This window comes from Mauremys mutica, chromosome 23 (assembly GCF_020497125.1).
Source record: "Mauremys mutica isolate MM-2020 ecotype Southern chromosome 23, ASM2049712v1, whole genome shotgun sequence".
Classification (NCBI taxonomy): domain Eukaryota; kingdom Metazoa; phylum Chordata; order Testudines; family Geoemydidae; genus Mauremys; species Mauremys mutica.
The window spans coordinates 18,219,215-18,246,804 of record NC_059094.1 but is presented as its reverse complement, the minus strand read 5'-3'; the positions used below and the strand labels follow the sequence as shown (position 1 = coordinate 18,246,804).

Here is a 27,590-nt window from a genome sequence, read left to right as displayed (position 1 = left end):
TGTTCATGTGTCTTTCTGTTGGATTCCTCCTTATTTTCCTGTTGAAGCAAGGGTTTGCTTATTTGCTTGGAAATCTTATTTTTATAAGTGTACATTTCTCCACAGCATTGCAGTGGTTTCACCCTTAAAGGTGAAGATGTTGGATTTTGTATGAACATCGTGACCCAGTCCCCAGACTGTTTTTTTCCTCTACAGTGATACGACGGATGGAGTAGCTATTATTTATTTATTTTGTTGGCAAGATCTGTGACAACTTCATAGTGGGTGTGTATTCACAGAATTCCATCTGCCTAGATCCCAGCCAGTTATACCCAGCCTGGAGCACAAATAACAACTTTGGCCTCAATCCTACAATGAGCTGTAGGTAGGCAGAAATCAGTGTGGGCTCATGTGGATACAGAGATACTGCCATATAAAGATCATTGCTAGATTGCGGCCTTGCTGGGGATGTTTTTCATTTATCAGGATAAGGATACCTGGTGGGTTAGATTTGATTTGAAATTCAACATAGCCAGGCACTGTCTATCTGTTTAAAACGTTATGTCCTTCATATATACGTGTGTCAGAAGCATGGCTTGTTTGGTAAACTACACTCTGGTGTGGGCTATGCCTGTTTGTTTTCTTCCTTCCTTCCTTCCTTGTTTAGTAATTCTCTCTTTTTTTTTTTTAACCAAACAAACACTTATCTAACTTCCCTCTTACAGGGCTGCCAACTTTCTGAACAAGTGAAGGCAAGCATTCAACACTATTAGTAAAACTTTATAATAGTATATGCCAGCATCCTTTTACTACCAAGCCAAATATGGCATTTGCGTCTATAACTCTTGAAATGCAGAATTCTGTGGGGATCACAGGCTATTTAATAACAGAAGCCAATTGGTAATGTTTTCTGGGTAGCAAGAAAGCAGCTGCTTCATTTATGTTGCATTATACCTGGTTTACTCTCCGAGAGTGAAGCTCACCGCTGTGCCATGGGCCACAACGATTTGACATGCCAAGATAGCAGGAAGTAACAATTGCTTTAAACTGATGGCAGGCTGCACGGGCAAGGAGGAATCTGCACCCACCTTCCTTAAAGGGCTGTCTTGCTTGGCTCCACTCAGTGGGGTTCTTTTATGACCCAGGGCTGGGGCGGGGGGGGGGGGAGCGCCCCAGCACCAGAAATGCCATTACAATGGGGCCATTAACCGTGGAAGGTGCCCTATGGCCATGCCTGCCTGGGGAAACTGAGGCCATAGGCCCGAACCAGGCAGCGCCCCCCAGCACGCACTGGGCCACCCCCCGTCTATCCCCTTTGGCCAGAGCTAGGCCACCCATAGGGGGCGCCCCCGCCCCCTGCAGTACCAGAGAGGCGCGGCCCTGATTGGCGCAATAGCCCCGCGCTATGTATTCTGCGGCTAGAGCGGCTGGGACTGGGCACCTCTATCCCCACGGAGCAGACGAAGCGACGGCGAGAAGAGAATTGACATCTCTGAGGCACCAATGGGATGCTGGAGGGGCGGGGACATCCTGTTCAGAGCGGATTGCGATTGGGCTACAGAGATGTAGGGCGGGCGAAGCGAGTTAGTTGTCCAATGGGGTGCTGAGTAGGCGGGGGCTGTAAGGGAGAGAACGAGCTGTGATTGGTCCGAAGTGGGAAGGCGGGGCCAGCTCAGGCAGAGCGCGAAGAATCGAAGGGGCCTCAATCGCTGGCTTGGTGTTGCCTTTAACGGCGGCGGCGGCGGCGGCGGCTGAAGAGAGCCGGGCGGGGCCTTGAGGGGTAGCAGCGCCGAGGGTCCCGCTCGCTACCGGACAGCAGGAGGCCATGGCGGCTGAGGTAAGCCCGTCCGGCCGGCATCGCCTGGCCGGCGCGGGAGGGGATGCCGGGGTGCAGCGACCTTCCGCCCTACCCCCTCCCTGCCGCTCGGTTCCGACTGACTGGGTCTCCCGCAGCTGGCGGGAACTACGACTCCCGCCATGCACCGCGGCCACCGGGCTGGCGGCGCCACCCTGCAGGGCCCCTTCAGGGGATACTACAGGTCCCAGCATGCACCACGCCCAGGGACTACACTACCCAGCGTGCACTTCGGCACACTGAGCCAAGGGGATGCTGGGAGTGTTTGTGTGGCCTGGCTCAGGGGCTGGCAACATTTTCAGACTGTACCCTTCAGAGTCTGATTTGTCTTGTGTACCCCCAAGTTTCACCTCACTTAAATGGCTTGCTTACAAAATCAGACCTAAACATACAAAAGGGTCTCAGCCACACTGGTACTGTAGGATTGCTCACGCTCTCATTTTACCATGCCGTACATGCCATATAACTATAAAATAAATCAATTGGAATGTAAATAGTGTACTTATATCTCAGTGTATAGTTTATAGAGCAGTATAAACAAGTCGTAAGAAATTTTAGTTTGGACTGACTTCACTAGTGCTATTTATGTAGTCTGTGGTAATGCTAGGCAAATATCTAGATGAGTTGATGTACCCCCAGAGGTATGCGTAACCCTGGTTGAGAACCATTGGCCTGGCTTACCTATCAGGGTGAGGGTAATGCATGCTGGGATGTCTGCCCTGGGGTTACACCATAAAGGTGTTGTCCGCACTGGCCCATGCTGAGCATCTGATCTCCTGGGGGGATGGGAATACTAGTGTTGCCAGGACTCTGAGCCTGGTTAAATGACAATCAGTCAAATTCCTACACTCTTGATCTACTGCTGTCTCTACCATCACTACCTGGGGTGGGCAATTGGATGCCTGAGTTGTGTCAGTACAGATTCCTGTTTAATTATGAGAGAAGTGCCCACAGAGCATAAGACCCACACACAATACAAATGAAGACCCCAAACTATGAGATTTGGGGGGTGCACATATTGGCATGGCATCTGTTTTGTTTTTAAATGTCGTGGACCGCATTTAGCCTGCAGCAAGGGCTTTCTCCAATACTACTTCTATGGCTATTCCTCCCTGGCGGTACAGACTATGGAGCTCCTTGGCTGCTCTCTTTTCCTCCCCTTGCCCCTTCTGTCAAGGACATGTTTTTCCTGTTTCTTTGGTAATGCACATATTATCCCTCCATCATCATCATCTTGATCCGATGCCAAAAGGATGTCCTTCTAAGAGATGCTTAGCTGGTCTGTCTTCTGTCATCTTAACTATGTGCCTTACTGCTGAAGTTGTTGGGATTTCACTACAGTTGTCCATTACACAGAATAATAATTAATGACCTGTCAGGTTGTCACCTTCCTGGAGTGATTTTTAATTGCTCACACAATTAGGGATGGCTTTATTTTATGTCAAGTTACATAAAGTTAAAAGTGTTAATATGTCAGGTGAAAGTGGCAAGTTTCTCATGGCTTTTACTGTTGTCTCAAGCAGTGGTAACCAAGCAGTGTCTGGGTACAATGTTTGATTTTTTGCTTTGATGCTTTCACTGAGTTCATCATTTAATCAACTTTATACAATAATAAATACAGCATAATCATGTTTCAGTTGAATGAACTGAATTCCTAAGAGGTTATAGTGATAACATTTCAATATATCTTGTGTAATCCAATTTGATGCATTGGGATGAAATTGAATTCAATGAATCATCTCTGTTAACTTTAATACAGTATAAGCTGCTTAATATTATTCTTGGTTTCTAGCTTAATTCAGAAGCAGAGGATCTGAAATCTGACTTGCAGAAAACCTTTGACAGTGATTCTGACAGTGGACAGGGCAGCTGTGAAACAAGCTCTCCAAGTCAATCCAACAAGGGAATTGCATCTCTTGGTGACATAGGTCTGTAATACTGTCAGGTCTCTCTTTTGGGTTTTAGTTTTTGTTTTAAAAACTGGGTGTTGTACTTTGCATTTATAGGTGTTTCCTTTTGCAGAAGGCTGAGAGAATGTGGTCTTGGACTATTTGCCCTTCAGAAGTCACACATTTGATTTGCTAACCCTTGATTATTTTTTTCTATGTAACCTGCATAAGCTGCTGCTTTTTCCTCTATGTATACAGGCTTTAATTCTCAGATTTTTACATTTAAAAAAAACATCAGAGCAATCACTAACAATGTACATTCTTAAATGTTTTTCTAAATATTATAGAAGAAAATATCTCATAACAGTCATTTGCAGTCTGACACCACTTGGCTTACTAACATACCAATCCAAAACAACATACAGAACTTATGCATGATGTAGTGTAGGAAAATCACACCAATTCATGTATTTTGATTATTAATACAGAACATATGAAAAAAAATGTCTGGTCTGATTCAACAGTGTTAACTCTACTGGCTTGGTGTGTGATGTTTCTCCTACATTTACACCAATCCAATCTGGCCAAATTTTTAAAGGCTGTTGTCGGGGGGGGGGAAGAAAGTAGATGGCTGATGCCTGGAAGAGGAGCATTTGTCTGTAGAAGTTCCATTTGAAAAATGTTGAATTCTCTGATGCTGCAAGAAGAATGCTCAGAGCTCAGTGGAGAAGTGTAACAGTGCTTTTTTTAATAAGGAAAGCTTTCACTTTAAGATAACACTGTCCTAATGATAGTTTCCTATTAAAGTTAAAGCTCAGTGATGTTTCCTGTACCTGGTATGGTTGGAAAAGTAAATGAGAGGATAAAAGAGGATTCTGAACGCACACTTTGTTCCATGTTTATCAGATGAATCAGTTCTTCCCTAATAACACACTCTCTCAAATTTTAAGTATTTTAATAAGTATTATACACTTACTACCTTTTGATCTGAGCTCATTAGTAGTTTTATGACGTTCTGGACTGCAGGCTTTTTTACATATAAAAAAACTAAACAAATATCGCATTTAAATAAAATTTATAAAAAAACACAATTAAAGTGTGGCTAAGGTTTCTGCTGAACAACATTGCATTGTTTTCCCTTCACCGTTCTGAAATACGGAACATCAGAACTCTGAACTCAAACAGTAGAAAACCAGGAAATGTTCAGTTATGGTCTCCCACATATCCTTGAAAAGAAGATAACTGGTTTTGTAAGTTTGTGTTTTAAGGTAGGAATACACACTTCAAAAATATATTGATCTATTGTATAGCAGAAGAGGAAACATGCACAGTGACTTGTATGAGACTAGTCATTTGAGTAAAATTATGATCCTGTTTAAATATTTGCAGGATTGGAGCCATAATGTGTCTATTATAATTCACTTAGTATATTACTATTTCCTATATATGTTCATGTTTTTATTATATATAAATACTTTAGTCTCAAGGAAAGACACTAAAAACTAAAGTCATTTTGAGATGGTTCTAAGTTTCTTTAAGGGTGGATAATTGTATATATTATGCTGTTGGGGTGTGGGGGGGAATGGGTTTTCAAAGTATAGATTAAATTGGATTTGCTATGATGTACTAAACTTCCATTGGTATTCATGAGACTTCAGGGGATAATAAATGTCTCAGAGAAAAGTATCTGGCATGGTGCATGAACTAATCATTTGTCAATTATCATATTTTTTTAAAAAAACATGTTGTGTGCCATAAAGAGTGTAATGTATTTCCACCAGATTCAGATGAGGAGATATTTGTGAGTAAAAAATCAAAAAGCAAGAACGTGCTTCAGGACAGTGAGAGTGAGGGAGAAGAAGAAGGCATTTTTCCTGAGAAGACTGACATTGTGGATGAGGATGTGGAAAGTGAGGAGGAAAATGAGAACAATTTTGCCCAGAAGAACAAAAAATCCCATCGGATTCGCCAAGCTCTGCGGGACAGTGATGAGAGTGACACAGGTGATCCATTGCATTCTGGAAACCTTGAAATAGGTGTGAAGTCCAAATTGACTAAGGATGAGTTGGGCTCACAAGTGAGGAAACCTGTGGAGATGCCAGTGAAATCTCGGAAAAAATACAAAAAATATAAAAGTGATTTTGAGAAAGAAACAGACAAAGTGATAGGCAAATCAAGAAGGAAGACGGAAAAAGAGAGAAAAAGAGAGGCTGTTAGACAGCTGAAGAAGGAAAAGAAACACAAACAGGAGGTATAAAAATTTACTTGCAAACATTTCTGGTGTTTTCAGTTGTTTAAATTCCAGCATTTGGTAGTGGTGGTCTGAAGCCTCCAACAAAATATGTGAGTCCACATCACAACACTAAGTTAGACATCCACATAGGGGGCCCCCAAATTTTGGACAGGGTTTTTTTCTGAGCCATTGGTGGGTTTTGTGTAGTTCTTCCTTGTGTATGCTGATTGCAGCAGTTGAGAACCTGTCTCCATAAATTAGCATATCTAATTTTGGAATGCTGTAAAATCAACATGACTGGCCTACAGAATTTGAAAGATTTTTGTTTTGGGAATGATGGGATGGTGGTTTTTGAATTTTGCTAATGACCCTAAAATCATGAAGGTATCTTTCAAAAATTTTGAAATAAACTTGTAAATTAATATAATTCTTTGTACTTTTCTTCTTATGCTTACCAGAAGGATGGCGACGAAAGATACCGTTTTAATGATAGTGGGTGTCTTCTTGCTGACAAAGAACTCTTTGAGAATGATTTAGAGGAGGAAAATGATCCCCTTCTTGAAGATGAAGAGTCACTAGAATCAATAAGAGCTGCTGTGAAAGACAAAATGAAAAAACATAAGGTAACATACTTTAGTTTAAGGTTATAATCTTTGTAGAAGGTATTGTACCTGAGTATGTAACACACACTTTTACCAAAAGTGGAAGAAAATAGTCCCCCTATCAGATTGCTCGCTAGAGGTGAAGGGATATTAGCGCCCTCTCTGAAGAGCATTGTCATAGAAAATTCCAAAAATAGTATTGCAGCAGAGGCTGTAGAGGCACTTAAAGAAGTTGCAGAAACCAGGACAATAGTTGGCATTGGTTTATGAAAATGTTTGCTGATCCTATTTCAAGATTGATGGCACAGAAAATAATTGTACAAAGTTATTTTGTTGCAGGCTTCTTTGCCCTTGACAGCTCCCGTTTGTTTTGAAATTTAATAGACTTCTTTTTACCAATTATAGAGTAAAGATCTGTTTTCTGAGAGTGAAGACTACAAATGTGTATTTGATGATGATAGTGAGGAACCTACATTAAAAGGACCCAAAAGAAAGGTGGAATATTTCATTATAAATATCTGTTCCTTTTTAACTCCTCGGCATTTCTTCATAATTTTATTTGAAGGCTTATCTATATTGCTCCTGAGAGTATCTTATTCTTCTGTTTGATTTGGGTTTTGTTTTTTTAAACTCTGCTCCAACTGTTAGTACTTTCTTCTGTTTTCTTGCTGTTTGAAAGAAGAAAACTATTTAGTAATATAGATACACTTCTGCACAACAGTCCTGTGGCTTCAAGGGTCTTTCTTTTCTCTGTTTAAGGAACGGAAGGCAGCAAGATTAAGTAAAGAAGCCATTAAACGACTGCATAGTGAGACCCAGCGACTTGTTAGAGGTAAAACCTAAACTCTTTGGTGTAAGGGTGAACATAAGAACAGCCATACTGGGTCAGATCAAAGGTCCATCTAGCCTAGTATTTTGTCTTCATCAGTGGCCAATGCCAGGTGTCCCAGAGGGAATGAACAGAAGTAGTAATCAAGTGATCCATGCCCTGTTGCCTATTCCCAGCTTCTGGCAAACAGAGGCTAGGGACACCATCCCTGACCATCCTGGCTAATAGCCATTGATGGACCTATCCTACGTGAACTTATCTAGTTCTTTTTTGAACCCTGTTATAGTCTTGGCCTTCACAACATCCTTTGTAAAGAAGCGCCACAGGTTGACTATGCGTTGTATGAAAAAATACTTCCTTTTGTTTGTTTTAAACCTGCTGCCTATTAATTTTATTTGGTGACCCCTAGCTCTTGTGTTATGAGAAGGAGTAAATACTTCCTTATTTACTTTCTCCCCATCAGTCATGATTTTATAGAGCTCTATCAAATCCCCCTTTAGTCGTCTCTTTTCCAAGCTGAAAAGTCCCAGTCTTATTAATTGCTCCTCATATGGAAGCTGTTCCATATCCCTAATAATTTTTGTTGCCCTTTTCTGAACCTTTTCCAATTCCAATATATCTTTTTTTGAAATGGGGTGACCACATCTGCACACAGTATTCAAGATGTGGCTGTACCATGGATTTATATAGAGGCAATGTGATATTTTCTGTCTTATTATCTATCCTATTCTTAATGATTCCCAACATTCTATTTGCTTTTTTGACTGCCACTGCACACTGAGTGGATGTTTTCAGAGAACTATCCACAATGACTCCAAGATCTTTCTTGAGTGGTAACAGCTAATTTAGATCCCATCATTTTGTATGTATAGTTGCATTTATCAACACTGAATTTCATCTGCCATTTTGTTGCCCAGTCACCCAGTTTTGTGAGATCTTTTTGTAGCTCTTCGCAGTCTGCCTGAGACTTAACTATCTGAGTAGTTTTGTATCATCTACAAATTTTGCCACCTCACTGTTTACCCCTTTTTCCAGATCATTTATGACTAATTGAATAGGACTGGTCCCAGTACTTACCTCTCTCCATTCTGAAAACTGACCATTTATTCCTACCCTTTGTTTCCTATCTTTTAACCAGTAAACAATCCATGAGAGCACCTACTCTCTTTCCCATGGCAGCTTACTTTGCTTAAGAGCCTTTGGTGAGGGACCTTGTCAAAGGGTTTCTGAAAATCTGAGTGCACTATATCCACTGGATTTCCCTTGTCCACATGCTTGTTGACCCCCTCAGAGAATTTTAGTAGATTGGTGAGGCATGATTTCCATTTACAAAAACTATGTTGACTCTTCCCCAGCAAATTATGTTCCTCTGTGTCTGACAATTTTGTTCTTTATTATAGTTTCAACCAGTTTGCCCAGTACTGAAGTCAGGCTTACCAGCCTGTAATTGCCAAGATCACCTTTTGGAGCCAAAGGGTGATCTGGTTGAAACTATAATAAAGAACATCAGCTATCCTCCAGTCATTTTGGTACAGAATCTGATTTAAATGATAGGTTACAGACTACAGTAAGTAGTTCTGCAATTTCACATTTGAGTTCCTTCAGAACTCTTGGGTGATACCATCTGGTCCTGGTGACTTGTTACTGTTTAGTTTATCAATTTGCTCCAAAACCTCCTCTAATGACACCTCAATCTGGGACGATTCCTCAGATTTGTCACCTAAAAAGAATGGCTCAGGTTTGGGAATTTCCCTCACATCCTCAGCCTTGAAGACCGATGCAAAGAATTAATTTAGTTTCTCCACAATGGCCTTATCACCCTTGAGTGCTTCTTTAGCATCTTGATCATTCAGCAATTGGATTTAAAAAAAATACATGTTGTTGTTTTGATGTACAATTTTTTTTTCCTTTTGGCAGAATCATCTCTGTCTCTCCCGTATCATATGCCTGAGACCAAAACCATCCATGAGTTCTTCAAGCGTAGACCTCGACCAACATTACAGGGAAATGCTATGGCATTGCTAAAGTAAGGACCAAGCTTATCTCATAGTCTCTTTTCTAAATCAAGGCTCTCAATCTTCCTGAAGCAGATTTCATAACGTGGTCCAGGTTATGAAAAAGCTATCTAATATACAGCCTCCCTTCTTATTTGCCACCATGTAGGCCTCCCACCTTTCCTTGGTAATCCCATACTGCTTCTATGGCAACTAAAGTGATTGCTTCAGTGGGAAAGTAATACTAGAGAAGTATTTATTATGTTTTTAACTATGTTTTTAATGCAGTTTAACAGCTGGAAACAAGAAGTATCACCATGTGACTAGCCAACTCTCCACAGACCAGCAGTAAGGGTGTTGATTGATCATCAGTTGGACACAGACCACAGTCTGAGAATCAGTGTTCTAAGTGGCAAACCTGCTAGTTTAGTAACTAGTATGTAATAGCAGGCCACATCTGTTTCCCCTGAATAGATTGATGTACCAGCTAGTCTCTGACAGGAGTGAAATTAAAATCCTTATTTATATTGTACTTGCTATACAGAAGTAAAATTTGAAAAGATCATGCTCATCTAAATTCTCATTCTCCTCTCCAAATTCAAACCACTGCTGTGATTTTTCTCCATGCTCAATTTAATACCAAATCCTGTTTTAGAAGGTGTGTTGTACACTGAAATAAAGAGTATTCAGGGCGCATTTAGTGAACTTTTTTCCTTTTAACTTAAAAAGAAATGAATTCCAAAGAATCCTACATTAATTTGCATTAATGGTTGAGATTTTTAAATGCCCAAATGTCAGGCTGTTTACTGTTATGCTTCCTAGAGTCACCCTAACTTGATATTATTGTATTTGCATAGAACTAGTAATTTGTGTTACTGAGTAGAGAGTATTATATATAGGCATAATGTACAGTAATATTAGATAATTGGTATTGTAATGTGATATGAGAACCAACTCAGTTCTAGGATTCTGAGCATCTAAGATCTGAATTACAATATTGCATTACTATTGTTGACTTCAAGCAAATATGTTAAGTAAGCAGGGCTGATTGAGCACTCCAGATTAACCCTGGTTGCCCCCCTCTCTCCCAAACCACCTCCCACCATGAGTTTAGAAAAAGTTTGGATCATCTTTTTTGTTTTAAATATTGTAGACCAATTGTATTCTACTGTGGCTACAAAATCTCTCAGGAATTAACTTAATCCAAGTTGTGATAATGTAATTTACTTACCAGTTGATTCTGCACTCTTTAGAGTGAACCTATTGTAACTCTTTGTAGTAAAAATGTGTCGGATTAATTTTTGTCCATTTTTAAAATGGAATTTGAAAATGAAGATATGTTTAAAATAAGCAGCGGTTATGAATGATGATTCTCCCCACTCCCTCCAAAACTGATTTTTCAAGGACAATAAATAGAACATAGTTTTGTTGCCTTGGTTTGATTTAGGCTTTTCTCACATTTAACAGGAGTCATTTTGAGGACTGATGTACTGTGTTTTGGTTGGTGACTTTATTTTTCTGTTCTTGGCAGGTCCACTAAATATCAGCCCTGTCTAAATGAAGAAAGTGCAGCCACTAAGAACTCAGCTGTAAATTGCAGCAATAATCAGACTGAAGAGGCTGATCAACTGGCAGCTAGGGAACTGGAAATGGGATTTAATAAGGATACTGGTGTTACCATTGTGGACAAACCTTCCCGTGATGTAGTGGAGAACCTGATAGAAAACTGTGCTGAGAAGCACAGAGAGGATGGTGCTTCCGATATTTGTGAGAGACCTACAACTGCTGGTAATTCAGAAGAACAGCAGCAGTCTAGCCTACACAGTAATGAATGCAGTGAACAAATGGAGAGTGAAATTCCCTTGGCATCTGAAGGATGTGCCTATGTACAAAGAGAGGACCAGTCACAGAAAATAGGTGTAGAACATGAAGAATCTGTTCAACAGGTGGTACCGGTGGTGGATATTCAACCTGAAAAAGTAAGGAAGTCTAAACTGGATAAACTTCGGGAGCTGGGAGTGGATCTATCCATCAAGCCACGACTTTGCTCTGATAGTGATTCCTTTATTATCCTTGATGAACCTGAATCAAACAAAGGTACAGTATTACCTGTTGCAGTCTGCTAGATTTGACAAGCTAGGCAGGGTTAAGCCAGAACTTAGATGGGAGAACTCTGAGGAACAACTAGAAGTTGGTGAATCAGAAAGGGGCAGGCACACTTTCTTTTAAGGAAAACTAATGTCACAGCATAGTACCGGCTATGCTGGTGGCTGTACTGTCTTTCAGATGAGATTTTAAAACAGAAATCCTGATCCTTTGTTAAAGATCTCTCGGCTCTTTCAGTAAGAAGAGTTTAATGATATTTTGCATACTTCAATTCTCCCTGCAGTTCTAGTTAAATAAGATGGCATTTGCTTTTTGTACTAAGCCGGAAGGCCAACATTTTTCAACTTAGGGTGCTTAAAATTAGGCCTCTAAATCTTTTCATTCAGGTATTTGAATAAGAAACCTGACTTTCAGAGATGATGCGCATGAGTACCTTCTGATTATTTCATTAGAAGTCATGGCTGCACAGCAAATGAAAATCAGGTCACTCTTATTTAGCACTCTAAGGATATCAGTGTCTAGCTTTAGGCACCCATGTTTGAAAATTTCAGCTGTTTCAGTGGTGGATAGGTGATCCCATTTCAATCTAAGTTTGCATTACACTTTGAGGTCCTATAATATAATTCTAGTAAGTTTCCATTTATACCTACATACATTTATTAATAGCATTCAGTCTGTTCTTTAAATTATACGGAAACATGGCCTATGCCATGAAATGATGACTCCTCCACTATCAACCTGGATTTAAATATATATGTTGGTCTGATCATATGCGGGGGGGGAAGAGTCTGTTAATGAAATGGAATGTTGATACCCAAATCTCCAATGAATAATTAGTTGTGAGGTGGGTTTTTGTGTTTGTGTTTTTTTAAGGTTTTCAACTGGCATTTGATCATATGCCCAAATATTAAAGTAAGCCATCCTAAGTGCATGGTTGAGCAAAGTTATCCAGAGATGGGCCACTGTTACTGATGTAATTTTCAAATCAAATAACGTTGACCCCTCTTGCACTTCAGCATCCAGTGTGTTTTTTAAATTTGTTTTTGTTTTTTATAAAAAACTTACTTTAGAAACATGTTACAACTGTATGTATAAAAAGTGACAAATTATTTTATTTTTTTTTGCTGCCTCAAATTAACTTGATCTAAGCAGGAATTTTTCTTCTGACTTTAAATATAATATATTATTTTAAGAACTGGAAGCACTGAAAGCACGTTTCTTGAAGCATTCACTTCACACAGCCAAGTTAAAAACGGAACGGACTGTGAACTTGAGCATTATTCGTAAAGAGACCACTGCTGAGGGAAAAGAGGAGCTAAAAGCAGCTGTGATGCCGGTGACTTTGGCTGCAGAAAATCTAGATGATACAGTCCATGCAAAGCCAGGTATATTTGGGGTGAGGGTCATAGTTGTTGAGTTGGAAAAGAAGTATATTTTCTTTGTTAAGAAACTACTGTAATATCTAATATCCTACGTCTTTACTGGAAGCCAAGGTTTCAACTGGAGTTTACTTTCACCAAAATACAAGTATAAGATAATTCAGTATGTCCTCTGGATCATCTTTTATGTGTGTCTGCCTTGTTGATTATAAGCTTCCGTCTTAGGATGTTTCATGCAAAGTGGTGAACACATTGACCAATTAAAACTACATGCTTGCTTCAGTTTCATAATGAGCTGCAATCAATAGATAAGTAATTGTGAAGAAAAACATTCAGATTCTCTTACTGGTTGATCATGGAGTTTTTAATCTGTGATTCTCTTTGCAATTGCAACCATATTTTTCCCCCCCGACACCCACACAAAAATGAGAATCCCTGCTTCCAGAATTAACAGGCATTGTTCCCATTAGCTATATTTTTCTAACCAGGTTGATATGTTAGAAGCTTGAAAAGGTAACTCTTGAACTGTGTTCGCTATTAAAGAGGATGTTGCCCTGTGCCATAATGTAGCCATTCACCCTCTGGAATCTCTCTCCCCCTACCCCACGATTTCATATAAAACATTTATCCTTAATCATATACATAAAATCTGTAGATTAACCCTCGTGTGGTATTCATAATTAATAGTACTTTCATCCCTGTTGCTATTCTTAATACAGGCTGTTTGTGTATCATATCATTTTATTTGCATGTATTGAAAATGATAACTATATGGGAAACTTAATCTGAATCACGTATAATATTTAAATGGTAGAGGTGGGTAATTTTGGCTTGTTCTACGACATGCATGCTTTCTAGCTGTTGGTGAAATATTTCATTTGCCATGGGCAACTGGAAGCCACTTCTCTGATCAGAAGCAAGAGAAAGAAGAACCCTTTGCTAGCTCAAGGGGCTGTGCCAGTGGCATTTGTTGATAATGAGGAATCATCCTGATAATTCATAAAGTTGTTACCTCTCTAAATGGTGTTTTATTTAGGCTAAGAGATTTAGCTCCTCTAATCAGCAGATCAAGTCAGAAAACCTTTTATTTAAAATAAAAAAAAAAAGCACAAATGCCTTTAATCTTCTTTCTGTGTGTGTAGTTACATTAAATTGTGCGCTTGAGGCAGCAAAGTTTAAGGCTTCATTGTAGTGCTTCTAATGTATTCATTTATTCATTTCTGTCCAGGTGAAAAGCTACAAGTGCTGAAGGCTAAACTACAGGAGGCCATGAAACTCCGCAGGATTGAGGAACGCCAGAAGCGGCAAGCACTGCTTAAACTCGATAATGAGGACATGTTTGAGGAGGAGGAAGAAGAGGAGGAAGAAATGACAGACGAGTCTGAGGAAGAGGAATGCAACCCGGAGGTCTATACACCACTTTGTCAATGTCTAATGTCTGCTGACTCCTCATAATTAACAGGGAAATGAGATAAATCAGAGTTTTGTGCAATATTAATATGCACAATTTGCCATGGAGACAGTTCTTTGACACTAAAAAATACTGTACGGTAACTTGGTGTGTGAGAGAGAGACACAGGCATGCACATTGCCCTTTAGGTATGCTGACCTCACTCTAAGTACGCTGCCTTTTTAAGTAGATCAGCAAGTTGAGACAGCAGCTGCTGCCAGCAAGCTCCCTCCCTCCTGAGTCCTGTCATGTGTCGTCTCCCCCAGCTCTGTGGAGATGGGGTACAGGAGTGGTGGGAGGGGGACACCCTGACATTAGCCCCTCTCTTCCTCCTCCCACCAGCATAGCAAGCAGCAGGAGAAGCTCCAAGGCAGAGGGCAGGAGCAGCACACAGAAATGGGGGCGGGACACCTGAACTGCTGGGCACTTGATGGCCTGCTGGGCGGCTTGCGCACAGGGAACTTAAGGGAACTGATGAGGGGGCTGCTGACCCACCCTGGTTCCAAGCCCCCACCAGCTAGCTGTAACGGGCTGCTCTTCCTGCAAGCAGTGGACAAAGCAGGTGGCTGCCCAACAATGTTATAAGGGAGCATTGCACAACTTTAAATGAGCATGTTCTCTAATAGATCAGCGAGGTAATGTTAAGTGAGGAGTTAATAGATCTTTGTTTCAATACCACTCTCTTCCTGACCAGTGACACTAGCACAGAGGTCCCCAGACTGTGTGCGGAGGACTGTTCAGGGGGGTGGGGAGGGCGCGCCACCCAGCTCTGCTCCTGGCTCCAGCTGCCAGCCCTGTGCCCCTGGCTGGGACTCTGTTCCCATCCCAGGCTCAGCCCTCTTACCCCTGTCTGCCCCCCTCTTTCCCCCTGAGCCATGCCCCGCTCCCGGCCTTGGCCGGGGAGGATGGAGTAGGGGGCATGGACAGGGTTAAGTGGGGATGTGACCCTGAAAAGGGGACTACAGCACTGGCATCTGGGCAATAAGTGATCTTTACCAGTCCATATACTAGTTCAGCTTGACCTAAAACACTTGAAATATATGAATAGTCAGAATCTTTTAAAATTAATACAGCATTTTAGTGGCTGGCTGACTGTCTTAGCAACTTAAACCTCTTTTTTGCCTAGAGTAAATGTTTGCTTTGCCATACGAGTTCAGATAACTCCCCGCTCAGTTTAGGTATGCCCCCTCCAGGATTGGCCAATATCTGATCCTTCACACAAAGGTGAAGCCCTTCCCGCTGTCTCACCTAGTCAAGTAAACAAAAAGCCTATAATTTTTTCCATTTTGAGTGATGCCAGTATTTTCAGCTCCTGGCCGCAAGAAGTTTGATTACAACAGAATGGATGAAGACTTAAGTGAGATCCCTTGGCTGATCTCAGAGACGCAATAGAGTCAGTCTTGGAGGCTAGACATTCTTTTCCAAACAGTTATTAAGGGGTCAAAATGACTTGGTTATTCTAAGCCCCTTCAGAGCAGACATTGGAGTAGAGAAGTCCAGGAGTTGGAAACATCCTTCAATTCTCCCCTCAATAATTCCATGTTAGAACTGGGCATATAAAGGTATGCAGTTTAAGTAAATGGTCAAAATAATAATTCCTGCTGTCTCATTACATGGATATGTGTTGGGTTTTTTAGACTGTAGAGTTCCTTCTTGGTGAGGCCGAGGAAGATGATGAGGAGCTGGAAGAGAAGGGTACTGAAGATGGTGATAAAGAAACTGACAAAGAATCAGTTGATGAGGAAAGGGTGGACAATTCTGTGCATTGTGACTCTGTTCCCAAACCTTCCTCAACAGAGTCTACATTGATGCTATTCAAGGACAACTCCTTCAAAATGGGGTAAATAAACCGGTCTTTAGAAACGGTGATCCCAGCCTGCCCCAACTATGTTTTAATCTGATTAACATACACATGAGATATTTGATTTGAGAACTAGTGGATTCGTGTATGTGTTTAAATATAAGGATGCCTGCTGTCTGTCTCACCATTTGTGATAATATTTAGGAGTGTTTTTGCATCTTCAGGACTGCAACAGTCACGTATGAAAATAATAGTTTGCATGTGAAAGTGATGCTATGATAGCAGTGATACTTTTAGGTAGTTTCCCAGACCTGAAGAAGAGCTCTGTGTAAGCTTGAAAGCTTCTTTCTCACCAACAGAAATTGGTCCAATGAAAGATATTATCTTACTCAGCTTGTCTCAATGAAGATCCTTGTCATTTGGTGGAAGAATCAACTTCCTAATGGCAGTGCATTCCACATACATTACCTTGTCTATAAAAGACCAGGCCTGATAGTTAATGCACACAAAACAAAACTTGGTCATAATACTTTTTTTTTTTTTTTTTTTTTAAATTGCAGATATTCTCTTCCTGATGAAAAAGCTGAGTTGGAGGAAGCTCCAGGCAAAAGACCTAGCAAGTTAGGTAAAGTGAAACTGCTATTAAAGCAAGCATTTTGCTTTGGGATTTTCAGTTCTGGCACACAAGTGATTTGCACATTTCTGTATCTAGTTACCATTGGGGTGTCTCTATCATATGCTTGCACTGGGGCTGTGAAATGCTGCTTTGCTACTTTTACTAAAAACTTTAAAAACCACTGGGTCCCTCTTTGTGGTGGGGATTGGAGTATGACTCCTAATCAAAACTTCTTGCATCAAATTGTAAGTTAAAGTATCCAGGATGTGGGTTAGATTTGAATTGTAAAATGTCATTTGATTAGGCATTTTAAGGGAACTGCTGGTGCCAATTTATTGTGAACTATTGAGGCATGTGACTTTCTTTTGCTGATGCAGCCAATGTAACTCTTCACATTCCTTGGTTTGCCTGCACTCATGGTACAGTGGCATTCTTAAAACTCATCTTAAATAGCTGCTTTCTTCCTTAGAAGATGATGATTCATTTTCACTGCCAACTTCCGCAAAAGAGAGCAGCCACAACAGCAGCTTTGAGTTGATTGGCTCCATGATTCCATCATACCAGCCTTGTAACAAACAGATGGCACGTGGGGCAAATTTTCTATCTGCAGTAGGAGGTTTCAGATCTTCCTCTCCAGCTTTGTTCAAAGCAAGCTTTATCAGCTCTGCTTCCAAGGTAAGACTCCTCCCTCATCTTTTCTCCCTTCATTGCACTGTCCTTGCAACTTCATATGTTCTGTGACTTAAGGCCAAAGCCAAGCTTCCTTTTATAGGTCAAAAATGTAAGCGTAGAAGATAACCAGTGTCCCCTCTGTGGTTAAATGGGATTTAATCAATGCAGAATCTCTGTCTTGACCAATTACATAAATATTTAAAAAATTCATATTAGAACAAATCAGGGTGATGTATTAAATACGCAAATCCAATTCTAAAAATTCAAAAAGTATTGGCGGAAACCCATTGCTGAATAATCTGTATTTGGTAACTCTTTATGAACTATACAAAAATATTCCCATGGCCTATACAACATCTCACACTAGTACATTCTTAACCAGGTAGCAGGACAATCATGAATACTTGTTAACCTTCTTCTGTATTTTCATCTGTTTAAAATGGCACAACCATTAACCCTTTTTGCTTCCAACTTGTAGGACCGTGGAAAGATTGTGTTTATATTCTAGTTCATTATCAGATCTTGTGAATTTTATCTTAATTTTTTTCCCTGACTAGAGTTCAGGAAAGATGTCTGAGCCCTCTCTTCCCATAGAGGATTCCCAGGATCTGTACAATGCCTCTCCTGAGCCCAAGAGTTTATTTCCAGGAGCTGGAGAGTCTCAGTTTCAGTTTTCTCTGGAAGATGATACTCAGAGCCAACTTCTTGATGCAGACGGGTAGGTTACTAATCTACATCCTTCAGGGGTTTCATTCTATGTGTGTTAACAGAAGTAGGACAGATTTTTATGGGGTTCTTACTCCCTTAGGCTCATGAAAAGGCATGCTATTTAAATGGCTTTGTTGGTCATTTATGTTATGCCATGCTTTACACAGCGTGATTGGCCCAGTGATAACCTCTTTATTAATGTTGGAAACTGTAGCATATTGAGTACCAAAGGTGCCAATGCATGTGTCTATCCCTCACAAAATTTTTAGTTGGTATTTTTAAAGGTGTGGTGGCATTTTTATGTTTTTTTTAAATCCCTCTTTAAAAACCCTCCACAAATCTGAAGTAGGTCTAGATTTTAATTAGTTTTTTATCTTCCGGGTTTCAGTACAGTATTCATTTGCTGAAACAATTAAGATCAGAAAACCATGTAATAACTAAAACCTTCTTAATCAGCTGATCTGTTGACCGCTGTTAACTTTACTGACTAAAAAGACATGGATGCATTTTACTCTTGCTAGCCATTGCAGCTTTGGCAGAGCAAGATGGATTTTATTTTGCATCATACATCACCAGAACAGCCAAATTGCATTGGCAGAACCATTACTATTGGCAGTGTGAGTTGGAAAACACAACTAGATCCTCTTATTCCAGATTGAGTTTGAAAGACTAGCAGTTAGAGAAGCCATCTACCTACTTAAATTGAGCAAAGTTGATCTAGAATCAATGAGAGATAAACATGGAACTCCCACAATGTCATGCTTAGTCATACTATAACTGAGTCTTAAGACTCTTTTGGGAGTTCAGCTTTGTCTCTGTAGACAAGCCCTCCGCATAGGTGGAAGGGCAAAATTCTCCAATATGTGGTGGGTATTAAACTGTAGTTGCCAACTCCTAAATAAAATTTACTTTCAGGTTCTTGAATGTTGGGCACCATAGGAATAAGTACCAGTCCTCAAAGCATCAGCTGTCTCTGGCTAGTATGGATGAGAATGCAATGGATGCCAACATGGATGAGTTGTTGGACTTGTGTTCTGGGCAGTTTAGCAGTCAGGCTGAGCACACTCCGAATGCTAACACTGGCAAAAAACAAAACATGGAAGAACTGCTCAATCTCTGTTCAGGGAAATTCATCTCTCAGAGTAAGTCCTGAGTTCTGTTCCCAGTGACCTTGATTTGTGATTTTTGGGGGCAAATCTCAGTTTAAAAAAAAATCTTGTATTAATTAATCCTTTAGTGCTGGTCATGCCTAAGGAATTTTAATAGTGTACTTGGAACCCTAAGAGTTTAGTGCACTTTAACTGTTTGGAATCTTTATAGACATGTGTTGACTATCATTTCCAAGACATTCAGTGATGTTCCAAAAGGAAGCTGTGTAATGATTTCTCTTTTCGATTCTTTCTGTAGCAACATCTCCAATCTGGACATCTTCAGCATCCTCTAAGCCAGAAAAAGAGAGTGACACAGATGATCCAATGGCTGAAGCACTAGCACTTTGTTCAGGCTCCTTCCCAACTGACAGGTCAGCATTACAGGGGTTCTAGTTCTGCCTGGTGATCATGATCTGACTTCACTTCTGATGTGTCTCACTCTGGTTCAACAGGAGTTCAAAATGCTATTGACACAAATGTGGTTTGCCTTGGAGGTGAAGGAGTTGAGTATCTCAATGCTCAACAGTTCTTCCTTTGACTGGTGATACGTGAGAGTTGAGAGACTCCTAAGGCACTTGCATCCGAAGAAGTGGGTATTCACCCACGAAAGCTCATGCTGCAAAACGTCTGTTAGTCTATAGGGTGCCACAGGATTCTTTGCTGCTTCTGCAGAACCAGACTAACACGGCTACCCCTCTGATTCCTAAGGCACTGCAGTTCCCAATGTCCATTGTGAGGAAAAAGCGCCTCTACTGCTATTGATGGTGGAGGCGGAAAGTGGGTAGAGAATTTTGATCAAATCAAAGCACAGGATTGGGAACTTCTGCAGTTGAATGCAGGAACTGTGGGCAAGTCATTAACTTCTGCACCTTCGTTTTCCTCCTCTTTAAAACTGGACTGATTCATGTGCACTTAACGAGGATGTTATGAGACTTAATTGTTTAAAGAGTACCAACATACTCTCAAGAGGCATTCCATTTTACTGAATGGGAAACGAACACAAAAGATAATTACTTGCCAATGTTACTCCCGCTAATGCTAATGGGGAATTAAGCACCTAAAGCTCCATGCTACACAGTGTTGGGAGATGGCATCTGAAACATTGCTATCTTGGATAATTGTTTGTCACTAACTCATCCAGCAGTTAAAACCCTGCGCCAATCCATTTCATATCCATTGCTGGAGATCAATTGTAAGCGTGTGATGTGGTTTGGTTTTTATAGGGAAGGGGAAGATGATGAGGAGCAGGAGGAAGAATTTGGCAATTTTCAGCTCGTAACAGATGACCATGCTTTTGATAGCGAGGAGGTGAGTATTGACAGAATGAAGTGATAACTTCAGAGCTCTGCCCATAAGCATTGTTTATTTTCTCAGTGGTCTATCCATTTGTGCAAAAATCTAAATTTCCAGCATAGATTACTGAAACTGCTGAAGAGCTGTATTTGGGTCATTGTAAGAAGTACTGATTTAGAATTCTGATGTACTAGGTAAAATCTCTTGGGTTTGTGAGCACTTAGACTAAAACCTCCTGGATTTTTCTTGGTTTATTTTTGTTTTTAGCCATTGAAAAACAGAGGCAGTTGCGGTTACACTCTACTGAATATCTTAGGAATTTCTGAAAACTGTTTCTTGTTGACTGATAGGATGAAAAAAATGAAGGCGATGAGAGAAGTGAAGATGAAGCAGAAGTTAGTGATGATGAAGAGGAGCTGTTGAGACAAAGACAGGGCTTAAAGAAAAAATTGTGAGTAAATCTTTCTCCCTATCTGACCTGCCAGAAAAGCAGAACCATGTCACTAGAAACTTAGTTAATAGTTAAGAGTCAGAGTTGAAAGAGCTATTAAGGAGTTTTAAAAATAAAGAGCAAGAGGCCAGGATAAAAGTAACAGTGACTTTTTTTGTTTTTGATTAAATAGTACTTCTCTTAATATTGCTCGTGACTTAAGGTCTTTCAATGGGTGCTGTAGTACACATTTTGCAAGTGAAATGACCTTGGTTTTGTTATCTTGTCAGATGGGCAACTGGTAAGAAATCTCAGAACTAAAATAATGATGGGTGCTGCAGGACCGAGGTGAAGTAAACTGGCAGACCTTCCACACGTTCATGTGCTCTTAAACTTGAATAACTTGAAATAAATTGAAAACAAAAACCGAATAATAGCATCTCTAATTTAGCATACACAATAGTTCCAGAAAGACTTTGCTCTTGCTTTCAAAGATTCACGTGATGCAGCTAAACGTTCTAACTTTAACTCCTTTGGAAATTCTCTTATAGAAAACTGCAGGATTTCTTGGAAGAGGAGGCAGAGCTGTCGGGGAGTGAAGTAGGAAGTGAGGATGAATATGATGGTGAAGAGCTGGATGAATATGAAGAAGAGATGCTTGATGAAGAACTCCCTACCGAAGTGGAACTACAGGATCAAATTAACAAAATACACATGTCCGTAGCAATCCTAGTATACTTATACAGTATCTCAAATGCACATCTAAAAGTTATAATAGATTATAATCTGGAATTGCAAAACTAACCTAGGCTTCTCTCCCTTGGACAATAACATTAGGAAGGCGATGCTTGATGATGATAAGCGTCAGTTACGCTTGTACCAAGAAAGATACCTTGCTGATGGAGACCTGCACAGTGATGGTCCTGGGCGAATGAGAAAATTCAAATGGAAAAACATAGGTATAATGTTGGCATAATAATCTTCTATTGTAGAGCAAAAAATACGGTGTGGGAGGTCAGGGGAAGAAAACTCTTCAGTAATATGAGGCTTAAGGTTGTAAGATGTACTGAGCCCTAGTTTATTGTTTTAATACACACCTGTTTCTTGTAACTGGAGGTGGGGGACTTGCTTTGACTTCTCTTGCCTGGTTTCAGACCACAGTAGAACCTTGGCTTGAAAAGTCTGAAGAAGAAACCATTTTAAGCCATTTTTGGATCACATGCTAGTGAAAACATAACACTCCCGGGGAATCAATAACTTCAAGCTAATATAAAGAAATAGCTTTTTTAAAAAAAAAAGTAATAGCTATTAAAAGATTCTCCCAGTCTTAAGTGGTTTTAAGTCCCACCATATAACTAAAATAGACTATAGATGCTATATATTGTTCTTCTGCAGGCTAAGTCCAGGAAAAAGTAAACAGAAAGCTGATGGGCATGGCTTTGAATCTTTTAGTTAAGGTGTATATAATGATCCCCATTATAGGTTGTCTGCAGGACTTGAACCTGGAATTTTCAGCACAGGCCTCTACCACTTGAGAAGGTATAGGAGCATCTCCAATCACTTTTTGTCAGCAGAAGGCTCTTTACTCTATATGTGTAGCCACTAGAGGAGGATACAACATAGCCAGTTTGTTACACACAAATACTTAATATTTTTAGCAAGGCTTCATATGTTGCTGTTCTGAACTCCCTTAGGATAATACTATTGTGACAAGATACTGTCTATATTTTCCCTCAATAGCTTTCTTTTAAGGAGTCACTTACTATTTTTTTTTCAGGTGTTGTGAAGTGAGGATTTCACGGCCCTTTGCTAGATTTTGTAACTCTTCTACTCTGTTCTGAAACATTCCTGTTCTCTCTGCATTTTGGTACAGACATATTAAACAGACTCTTACTATTGACTGCCATTGCCCATTTGCTTGGGAGCAGGCGGAATGGTTAGTTGGGCAAAAGGAAAAACCCTACAGACATTCTGATTGTATATTTCCAGTGGAAATGGGCATTACTCAAATTGTTCTTGATGGCTTGGTTTTTAGGGTTTGTTTATTGGGTATTGCATAGCACACTTAATTTGCTGGGGCAAGATCCCTCGTATAACAACTGTGCCTCTGATACAAGACTTGTTTATTCACAAGTCAGTCTCCAGCCTGTGTCATTGTGTGCTGTGTATATAAACTGTGCACAGGGAATATTTCTGCTAATTTTGATGTCAGTAAGGAATAAGCAGTAGACTGTGGCAATTGTAAATATATGGTACTCTTAATTTAGTAGTAAATTAATATTATCTTGTGTGTTTAAACAAGAATGTGGTTTACATATACAGAAACACAAATTTTGTCTGCAGAATGCTCAAGTACCCTGCTTTAGTTCTTTACATTGTTTAAAGCTGGTGCTAATCTTGTCGAATGATGCTTTCTAAAACTCCTTACAGGAAACATTTCCACTGTTTTGCTAAATGCTTTGGTTCCATCTGTGTCATCCATCTAAATGAGAGGAAGCATTCTGCATGAATTCACTTCAGACATTCATTGCCAGGAGTTGTTTAGGAGAAGAGAATTCTGGGCAGAAAGAATTTTGTTGCAGCTTAACCAGTTCTAATTGTGTGTGTGTGTGCGCACGTGCACATGTCTGGGGTTTTTTGTTGTGGTTTTTTGTGGTTTTTTTGTCTTCATTGTTTCTGAAATTCATACTGATTTCTGGTGGGGAGAGAGTTCGTAACCCTTTCCTAAACTCTGCGTGTCCACTTACTACCTTCTTAAACAAAACCCATGTGCTTTGTCTGTGGAACCTTTTTGGAAGTATAGGTTTCTGTTTAATGGACACGAGAGCTTATCTGCATTCCTTATGCCCCTCTCTGACTGGGAGAACTAACTACTGTCTCTTCTTTTCTAGATGATGCTTCTCAGATGGACTTGTTTCACAGAGACTCTGATGATGATGAGAATGAAGAACAGCTTGATGAGACAGAGACAAAATGGAGAAAGGAGCGATTTGAACGAGAGCAGTGGCTCCGTGAGCAGGTATTGTGTTAATCTGCAGAAAGGCTGACTGCTTAATACTTCTGTACACCATTAACAAAGCATGCTAGACTGTTGGCAAAGTTCTCGGTTGGTCCAGTGAGTTAAAACCATATCAGTTCTAGTTTTCACTTCTCCCTTATATGGCAAGCAGTTTCCCCATCATGAGGTTATGCACTGAGTTGGTGACAGAGCCAGAAATCCTGTTTCCTGCTCCAGAATCTTAATTCCAAGGCCTATAAACTTCCAGGTCAAGTTGCTTTAATTAACATAGGGTCTGAGGAATGAAGTCTGGTTGGTATTTTGGAGCTTTGACTGTTTGTAATAAATAAAAAGATGATGCTGATAAACGACCTGAAAAACTGCAGGAAACTTTAATTGCTGGTTTATATTGGCCTTGTATCCTAAAACTGATATAGTAAAGAGAGTTAGTACGTTCAAGTCACTGAATGAGATGTGCATTCTGAGTCTTGCGATTTGCTTATTTATGAATTACCATTTATTGATGCCCAAATAAATTTGTTAGTCTCTAAAGTGCCACAAGGACTGATACAGTTTTTGCTGATACAGACTAACACGGCTACCACTCTGAAACCAGTCTAAAACATGTCGTCTATTTTTATCAGATAGAGAAAGGAAAAAATGAAGAGGAGGAGGAAGAAATTGGTGAAAATAGTCAGTTCATGATACTAGCAAAGAAGGTGACTGCTAAGTCCTTGCAGAAGAAAGGTAAGCTTGCTTCACACTGAACTGGCATCCAAGAAGAAAGAAAAAACTGACTAGCTACTGACTGTTTCAAGCACTAGTGAAAGTTGCTATTAGTCTAGATATCTCCACTCATCCCCCCCATGCCAGTGCAGGATGGGCTCCAAGTTTGTTAGTGCTTTGACTTGTCTGGCACTAAGAGATGCAGCTGCAATCTTGATGGCCAGCAGTTTTTTTTTTTTTTTTTTTGCTAAAATATTTATTTTCTGTTAATTTAAAAAAAAAATAGTGTGGCAGTATGTCCCTATGCTTTCAGTCTTCTTCCTCTTTTGGTCACTGCCTCACAAAGACTCTTTGAGTGTAGTGACATTCAACACAGCACATTACTTCCCAGAGTGCAAACTGCTTAAGGAAAAATTGCATAATATGGCTTAAATCAAATAATATAGTCAATTTTTAACTTGCACTTGGCAAAAATGTGATTCTGAGACTGCATAACTACTTCAGAAATAAACAAGTTCCCTGCCAGGTGATAAAGACGTCATTGCCATTGTTGTTAGCTATCAGTTATATGGCTCACTGGTCAGTTTAAAACAGAATTCTGGCTGCAGCATTTATTGGAACAGGATTGCTGTCATTTGTGAGTATTTCCCTGTCTGGTAAGAATTTTTTTTTTCTAATGATACTCAGGAATTGAATTTCTTTTCTGTGTTTTTTCTCCCCCCTCAGCAAACCCTGTAGCAGCTGTACAGGAAACAAAATCACTACCAAGAAATCCCTTTGAAACATTCAGACCTACCACTGATCTTCAGGTTGGTACCTGCATGGCATGAACTTGGATGTGTATTTTCATGTTGCATCTACAGAACGCATTTAAAAATACAGATAACTGATGACTGATCAGATACAGAAGGGTTTGGGGGAGTGTGGGTGCAATGTGGTTGTCTCTAAAGAACTGCAGTCTATTAAAATTATTCATGCAATGTGTTAATGTGAAATTCATTGGTTGTCTTCAGCTAAAGAATGGATCACTTCTGAACAGACCTAAAGCTGTTCTTCAGAAGCTTGCAGCCATGTCAGACCTTAATCCAAATGCTCCCCGAAACTCACGAAACTTCGTCTTCCACACGCTTTCCCCAGTCAAGAGTGAAGAGGCAAAGGAGAAATCAAAACCCCAGGTAGAGATTTATGTGGGATGTGCCAATAGTGTCAACTTGCATATGTTGCCATGTTAAAGAATGTTCTGTTATTTGGCTGCATTTTTACTGAATGTGCAGGTGCAAAATCCTGATAGGCAGATGGGGACAGCTACACTTTGTCTCAAATGTGTCCTTGTAATATATAGCACTATGTACAATGTAGTAAGAGCTGTTTGGGTGCATTGCCTGAAATAGGGGACACACTGGAAAACAGAGAGGAATATTTGGGATTAGGATGTGCATATTTGCTCTCATTGGACGGTGGTGATGGGAAATCTTGTTGCAACTGTCCTGAATAATCACAGATGTGTATTACCAAGGTGTCATGCTTTCTTATAGGCGAAGAAAAGAGGTCCTACAGTGATGGTAATGCCTTCACCCAAACGGCCCAGGACTGATGATGCTGCAACACAAGGGACCCAGAGCCGAAGCATATTCCGATACTTGGAGAGCTGAATGTTTGTTTGGGGACAGAAATTGCATCACGTCTTATTGCCAGTCACAGTATATGCTTTGCAAATCTCTAGCTTCAAGCACCAATGGAAAACTGTTTCTTTTTTGCTTGGATTCTTCTTACCTGTGTCAGTGCTGCCAGATAAGTCTGTGCATCTTCCACAAGGTCTTTCCCAGTATTCCAGGACAACCAGCAAAACCTAAACAAGTCCATGCTTTGGATAGGCAGAGACTGAGTTAATACTTCATGCCCAAGCGTTACTGAAATTACACTACAGGATGCAGATCTTGTGGGGAACAGCTCCTCAAATGTCTTGACTCAATGCCCCATCCTCCTGACAGTTCTGTTAGTGAAGTAATCTGTTTTTAGTGTAGCTGTACCACCTCTGTACTGTGGCGAACTGATATATAAAGGACCGAGGGCTGCATCATTGGGAGGTGTGGTGTCCATAATAGCAATGGTTTGCTTACACTGTTTACAATTGCAGTATTAAGGTATTCCTATCTTCCTTTGATACCTACTGCTTTCTCTAATGCTGACCATATACAGACTTGATATCCCAAAAGGTTCTGGTTTACATTTTAAATACTTGTATTTTTTTTTTTTTAAGTTAACCCTTCTTCATTTCTAGAACAGCAGTGTAGCTTTTCTCCCCCCACTAGTTACCTTTTACAGCCAAACTTCACATACATGTAGACATGATGGGATGATGTGTATGTGAAGAGGTTCTTTTACACAAATAAGTCTTATCTTTTTTTTTTTTAAATTTCCTGTTGCCTTGTTTTGGACCAAGGTGCCATCTTCCCTGAGAATTCATCCTTTATAGTGCAGACAGAAATGTAAGGCCTTCTTTAGAATGAAGAAACAAGATTTTTATACTAGCGAAGAACCACTATTCCCATCTATCCTAAAGTCTGAGGAAGGAACAGAAACTTGGAAGATCAGTAAGTGTGTACAATGTGCACCTGGCTATATTGTGAATTTGTGAAGCTAAAACTTATTGTAACATACAGGCTAATTCTTAAAGACTCCACATGTTCCTACGGCTTGATTTGAAATGCTCAAGATGCTGACTTGATCACAGAAGAATCCTGAGTTGTACATTTTGTAATTTCATAAGCTCATTTTGGTGTGTTGGTGGTGTAAAATATTTTAATGTATATTGTGTTTATAAGGTACTATGGTAATATTGGAGTGCAATTTTACAATAAACGTGGTTTTTTGTTTTT

At 40.1% G+C, this 27,590-nt stretch overlaps 1 protein-coding gene across 2 annotated transcripts; it reads left to right on the top strand.

The window, feature by feature from the left end:
• The first annotated feature begins 1,729 nt into the window (after window positions 1–1,729).
• On the top strand, window positions 1,730–27,590 carry CLSPN (claspin). 2 transcript variants are annotated; one of them, XM_044997432.1, is made up of 25 exons: window positions 1,730–1,816; window positions 3,627–3,762; window positions 5,505–5,974; window positions 6,415–6,579; window positions 6,964–7,053; window positions 7,318–7,390; window positions 9,305–9,413; window positions 10,913–11,478; window positions 12,681–12,872; window positions 14,095–14,273; window positions 15,954–16,156; window positions 16,678–16,742; window positions 17,206–17,408; window positions 17,963–18,123; window positions 19,029–19,255; window positions 19,521–19,635; window positions 20,488–20,572; window positions 20,908–21,008; window positions 21,539–21,703; window positions 21,825–21,946; window positions 23,879–24,006; window positions 24,630–24,732; window positions 25,438–25,520; window positions 25,725–25,886; window positions 26,247–27,590. In XM_044997432.1, the coding sequence occupies exons 1-25, from the start codon at window positions 1,805–1,807 to the stop codon at window positions 26,361–26,363; spliced, it is 4,032 nt and encodes a 1,343-aa protein (XP_044853367.1). In that variant the 5' UTR covers window positions 1,730–1,804; the 3' UTR covers window positions 26,364–27,590. The 2 variants fall into 2 exon arrangements, with proteins under 2 accessions (XP_044853367.1, XP_044853366.1); XM_044997431.1 differs by having other exon boundaries at window positions 17,203–17,408.

Bases quoted from the DNA above. Each gene is read 5' to 3' on its own strand.
- CLSPN (XM_044997431.1), top strand. The intron at 7,391-9,304 runs GTAAAACCTAAA...TCCTTTTGGCAG, and splicing joins GACCCAGCGACTTGTTAGAG to AATCATCTCTGTCTCTCCCG. The intron at 16,157-16,677 runs GTAAATAAACCG...TTTAAATTGCAG, and splicing joins GACAACTCCTTCAAAATGGG to ATATTCTCTTCCTGATGAAA.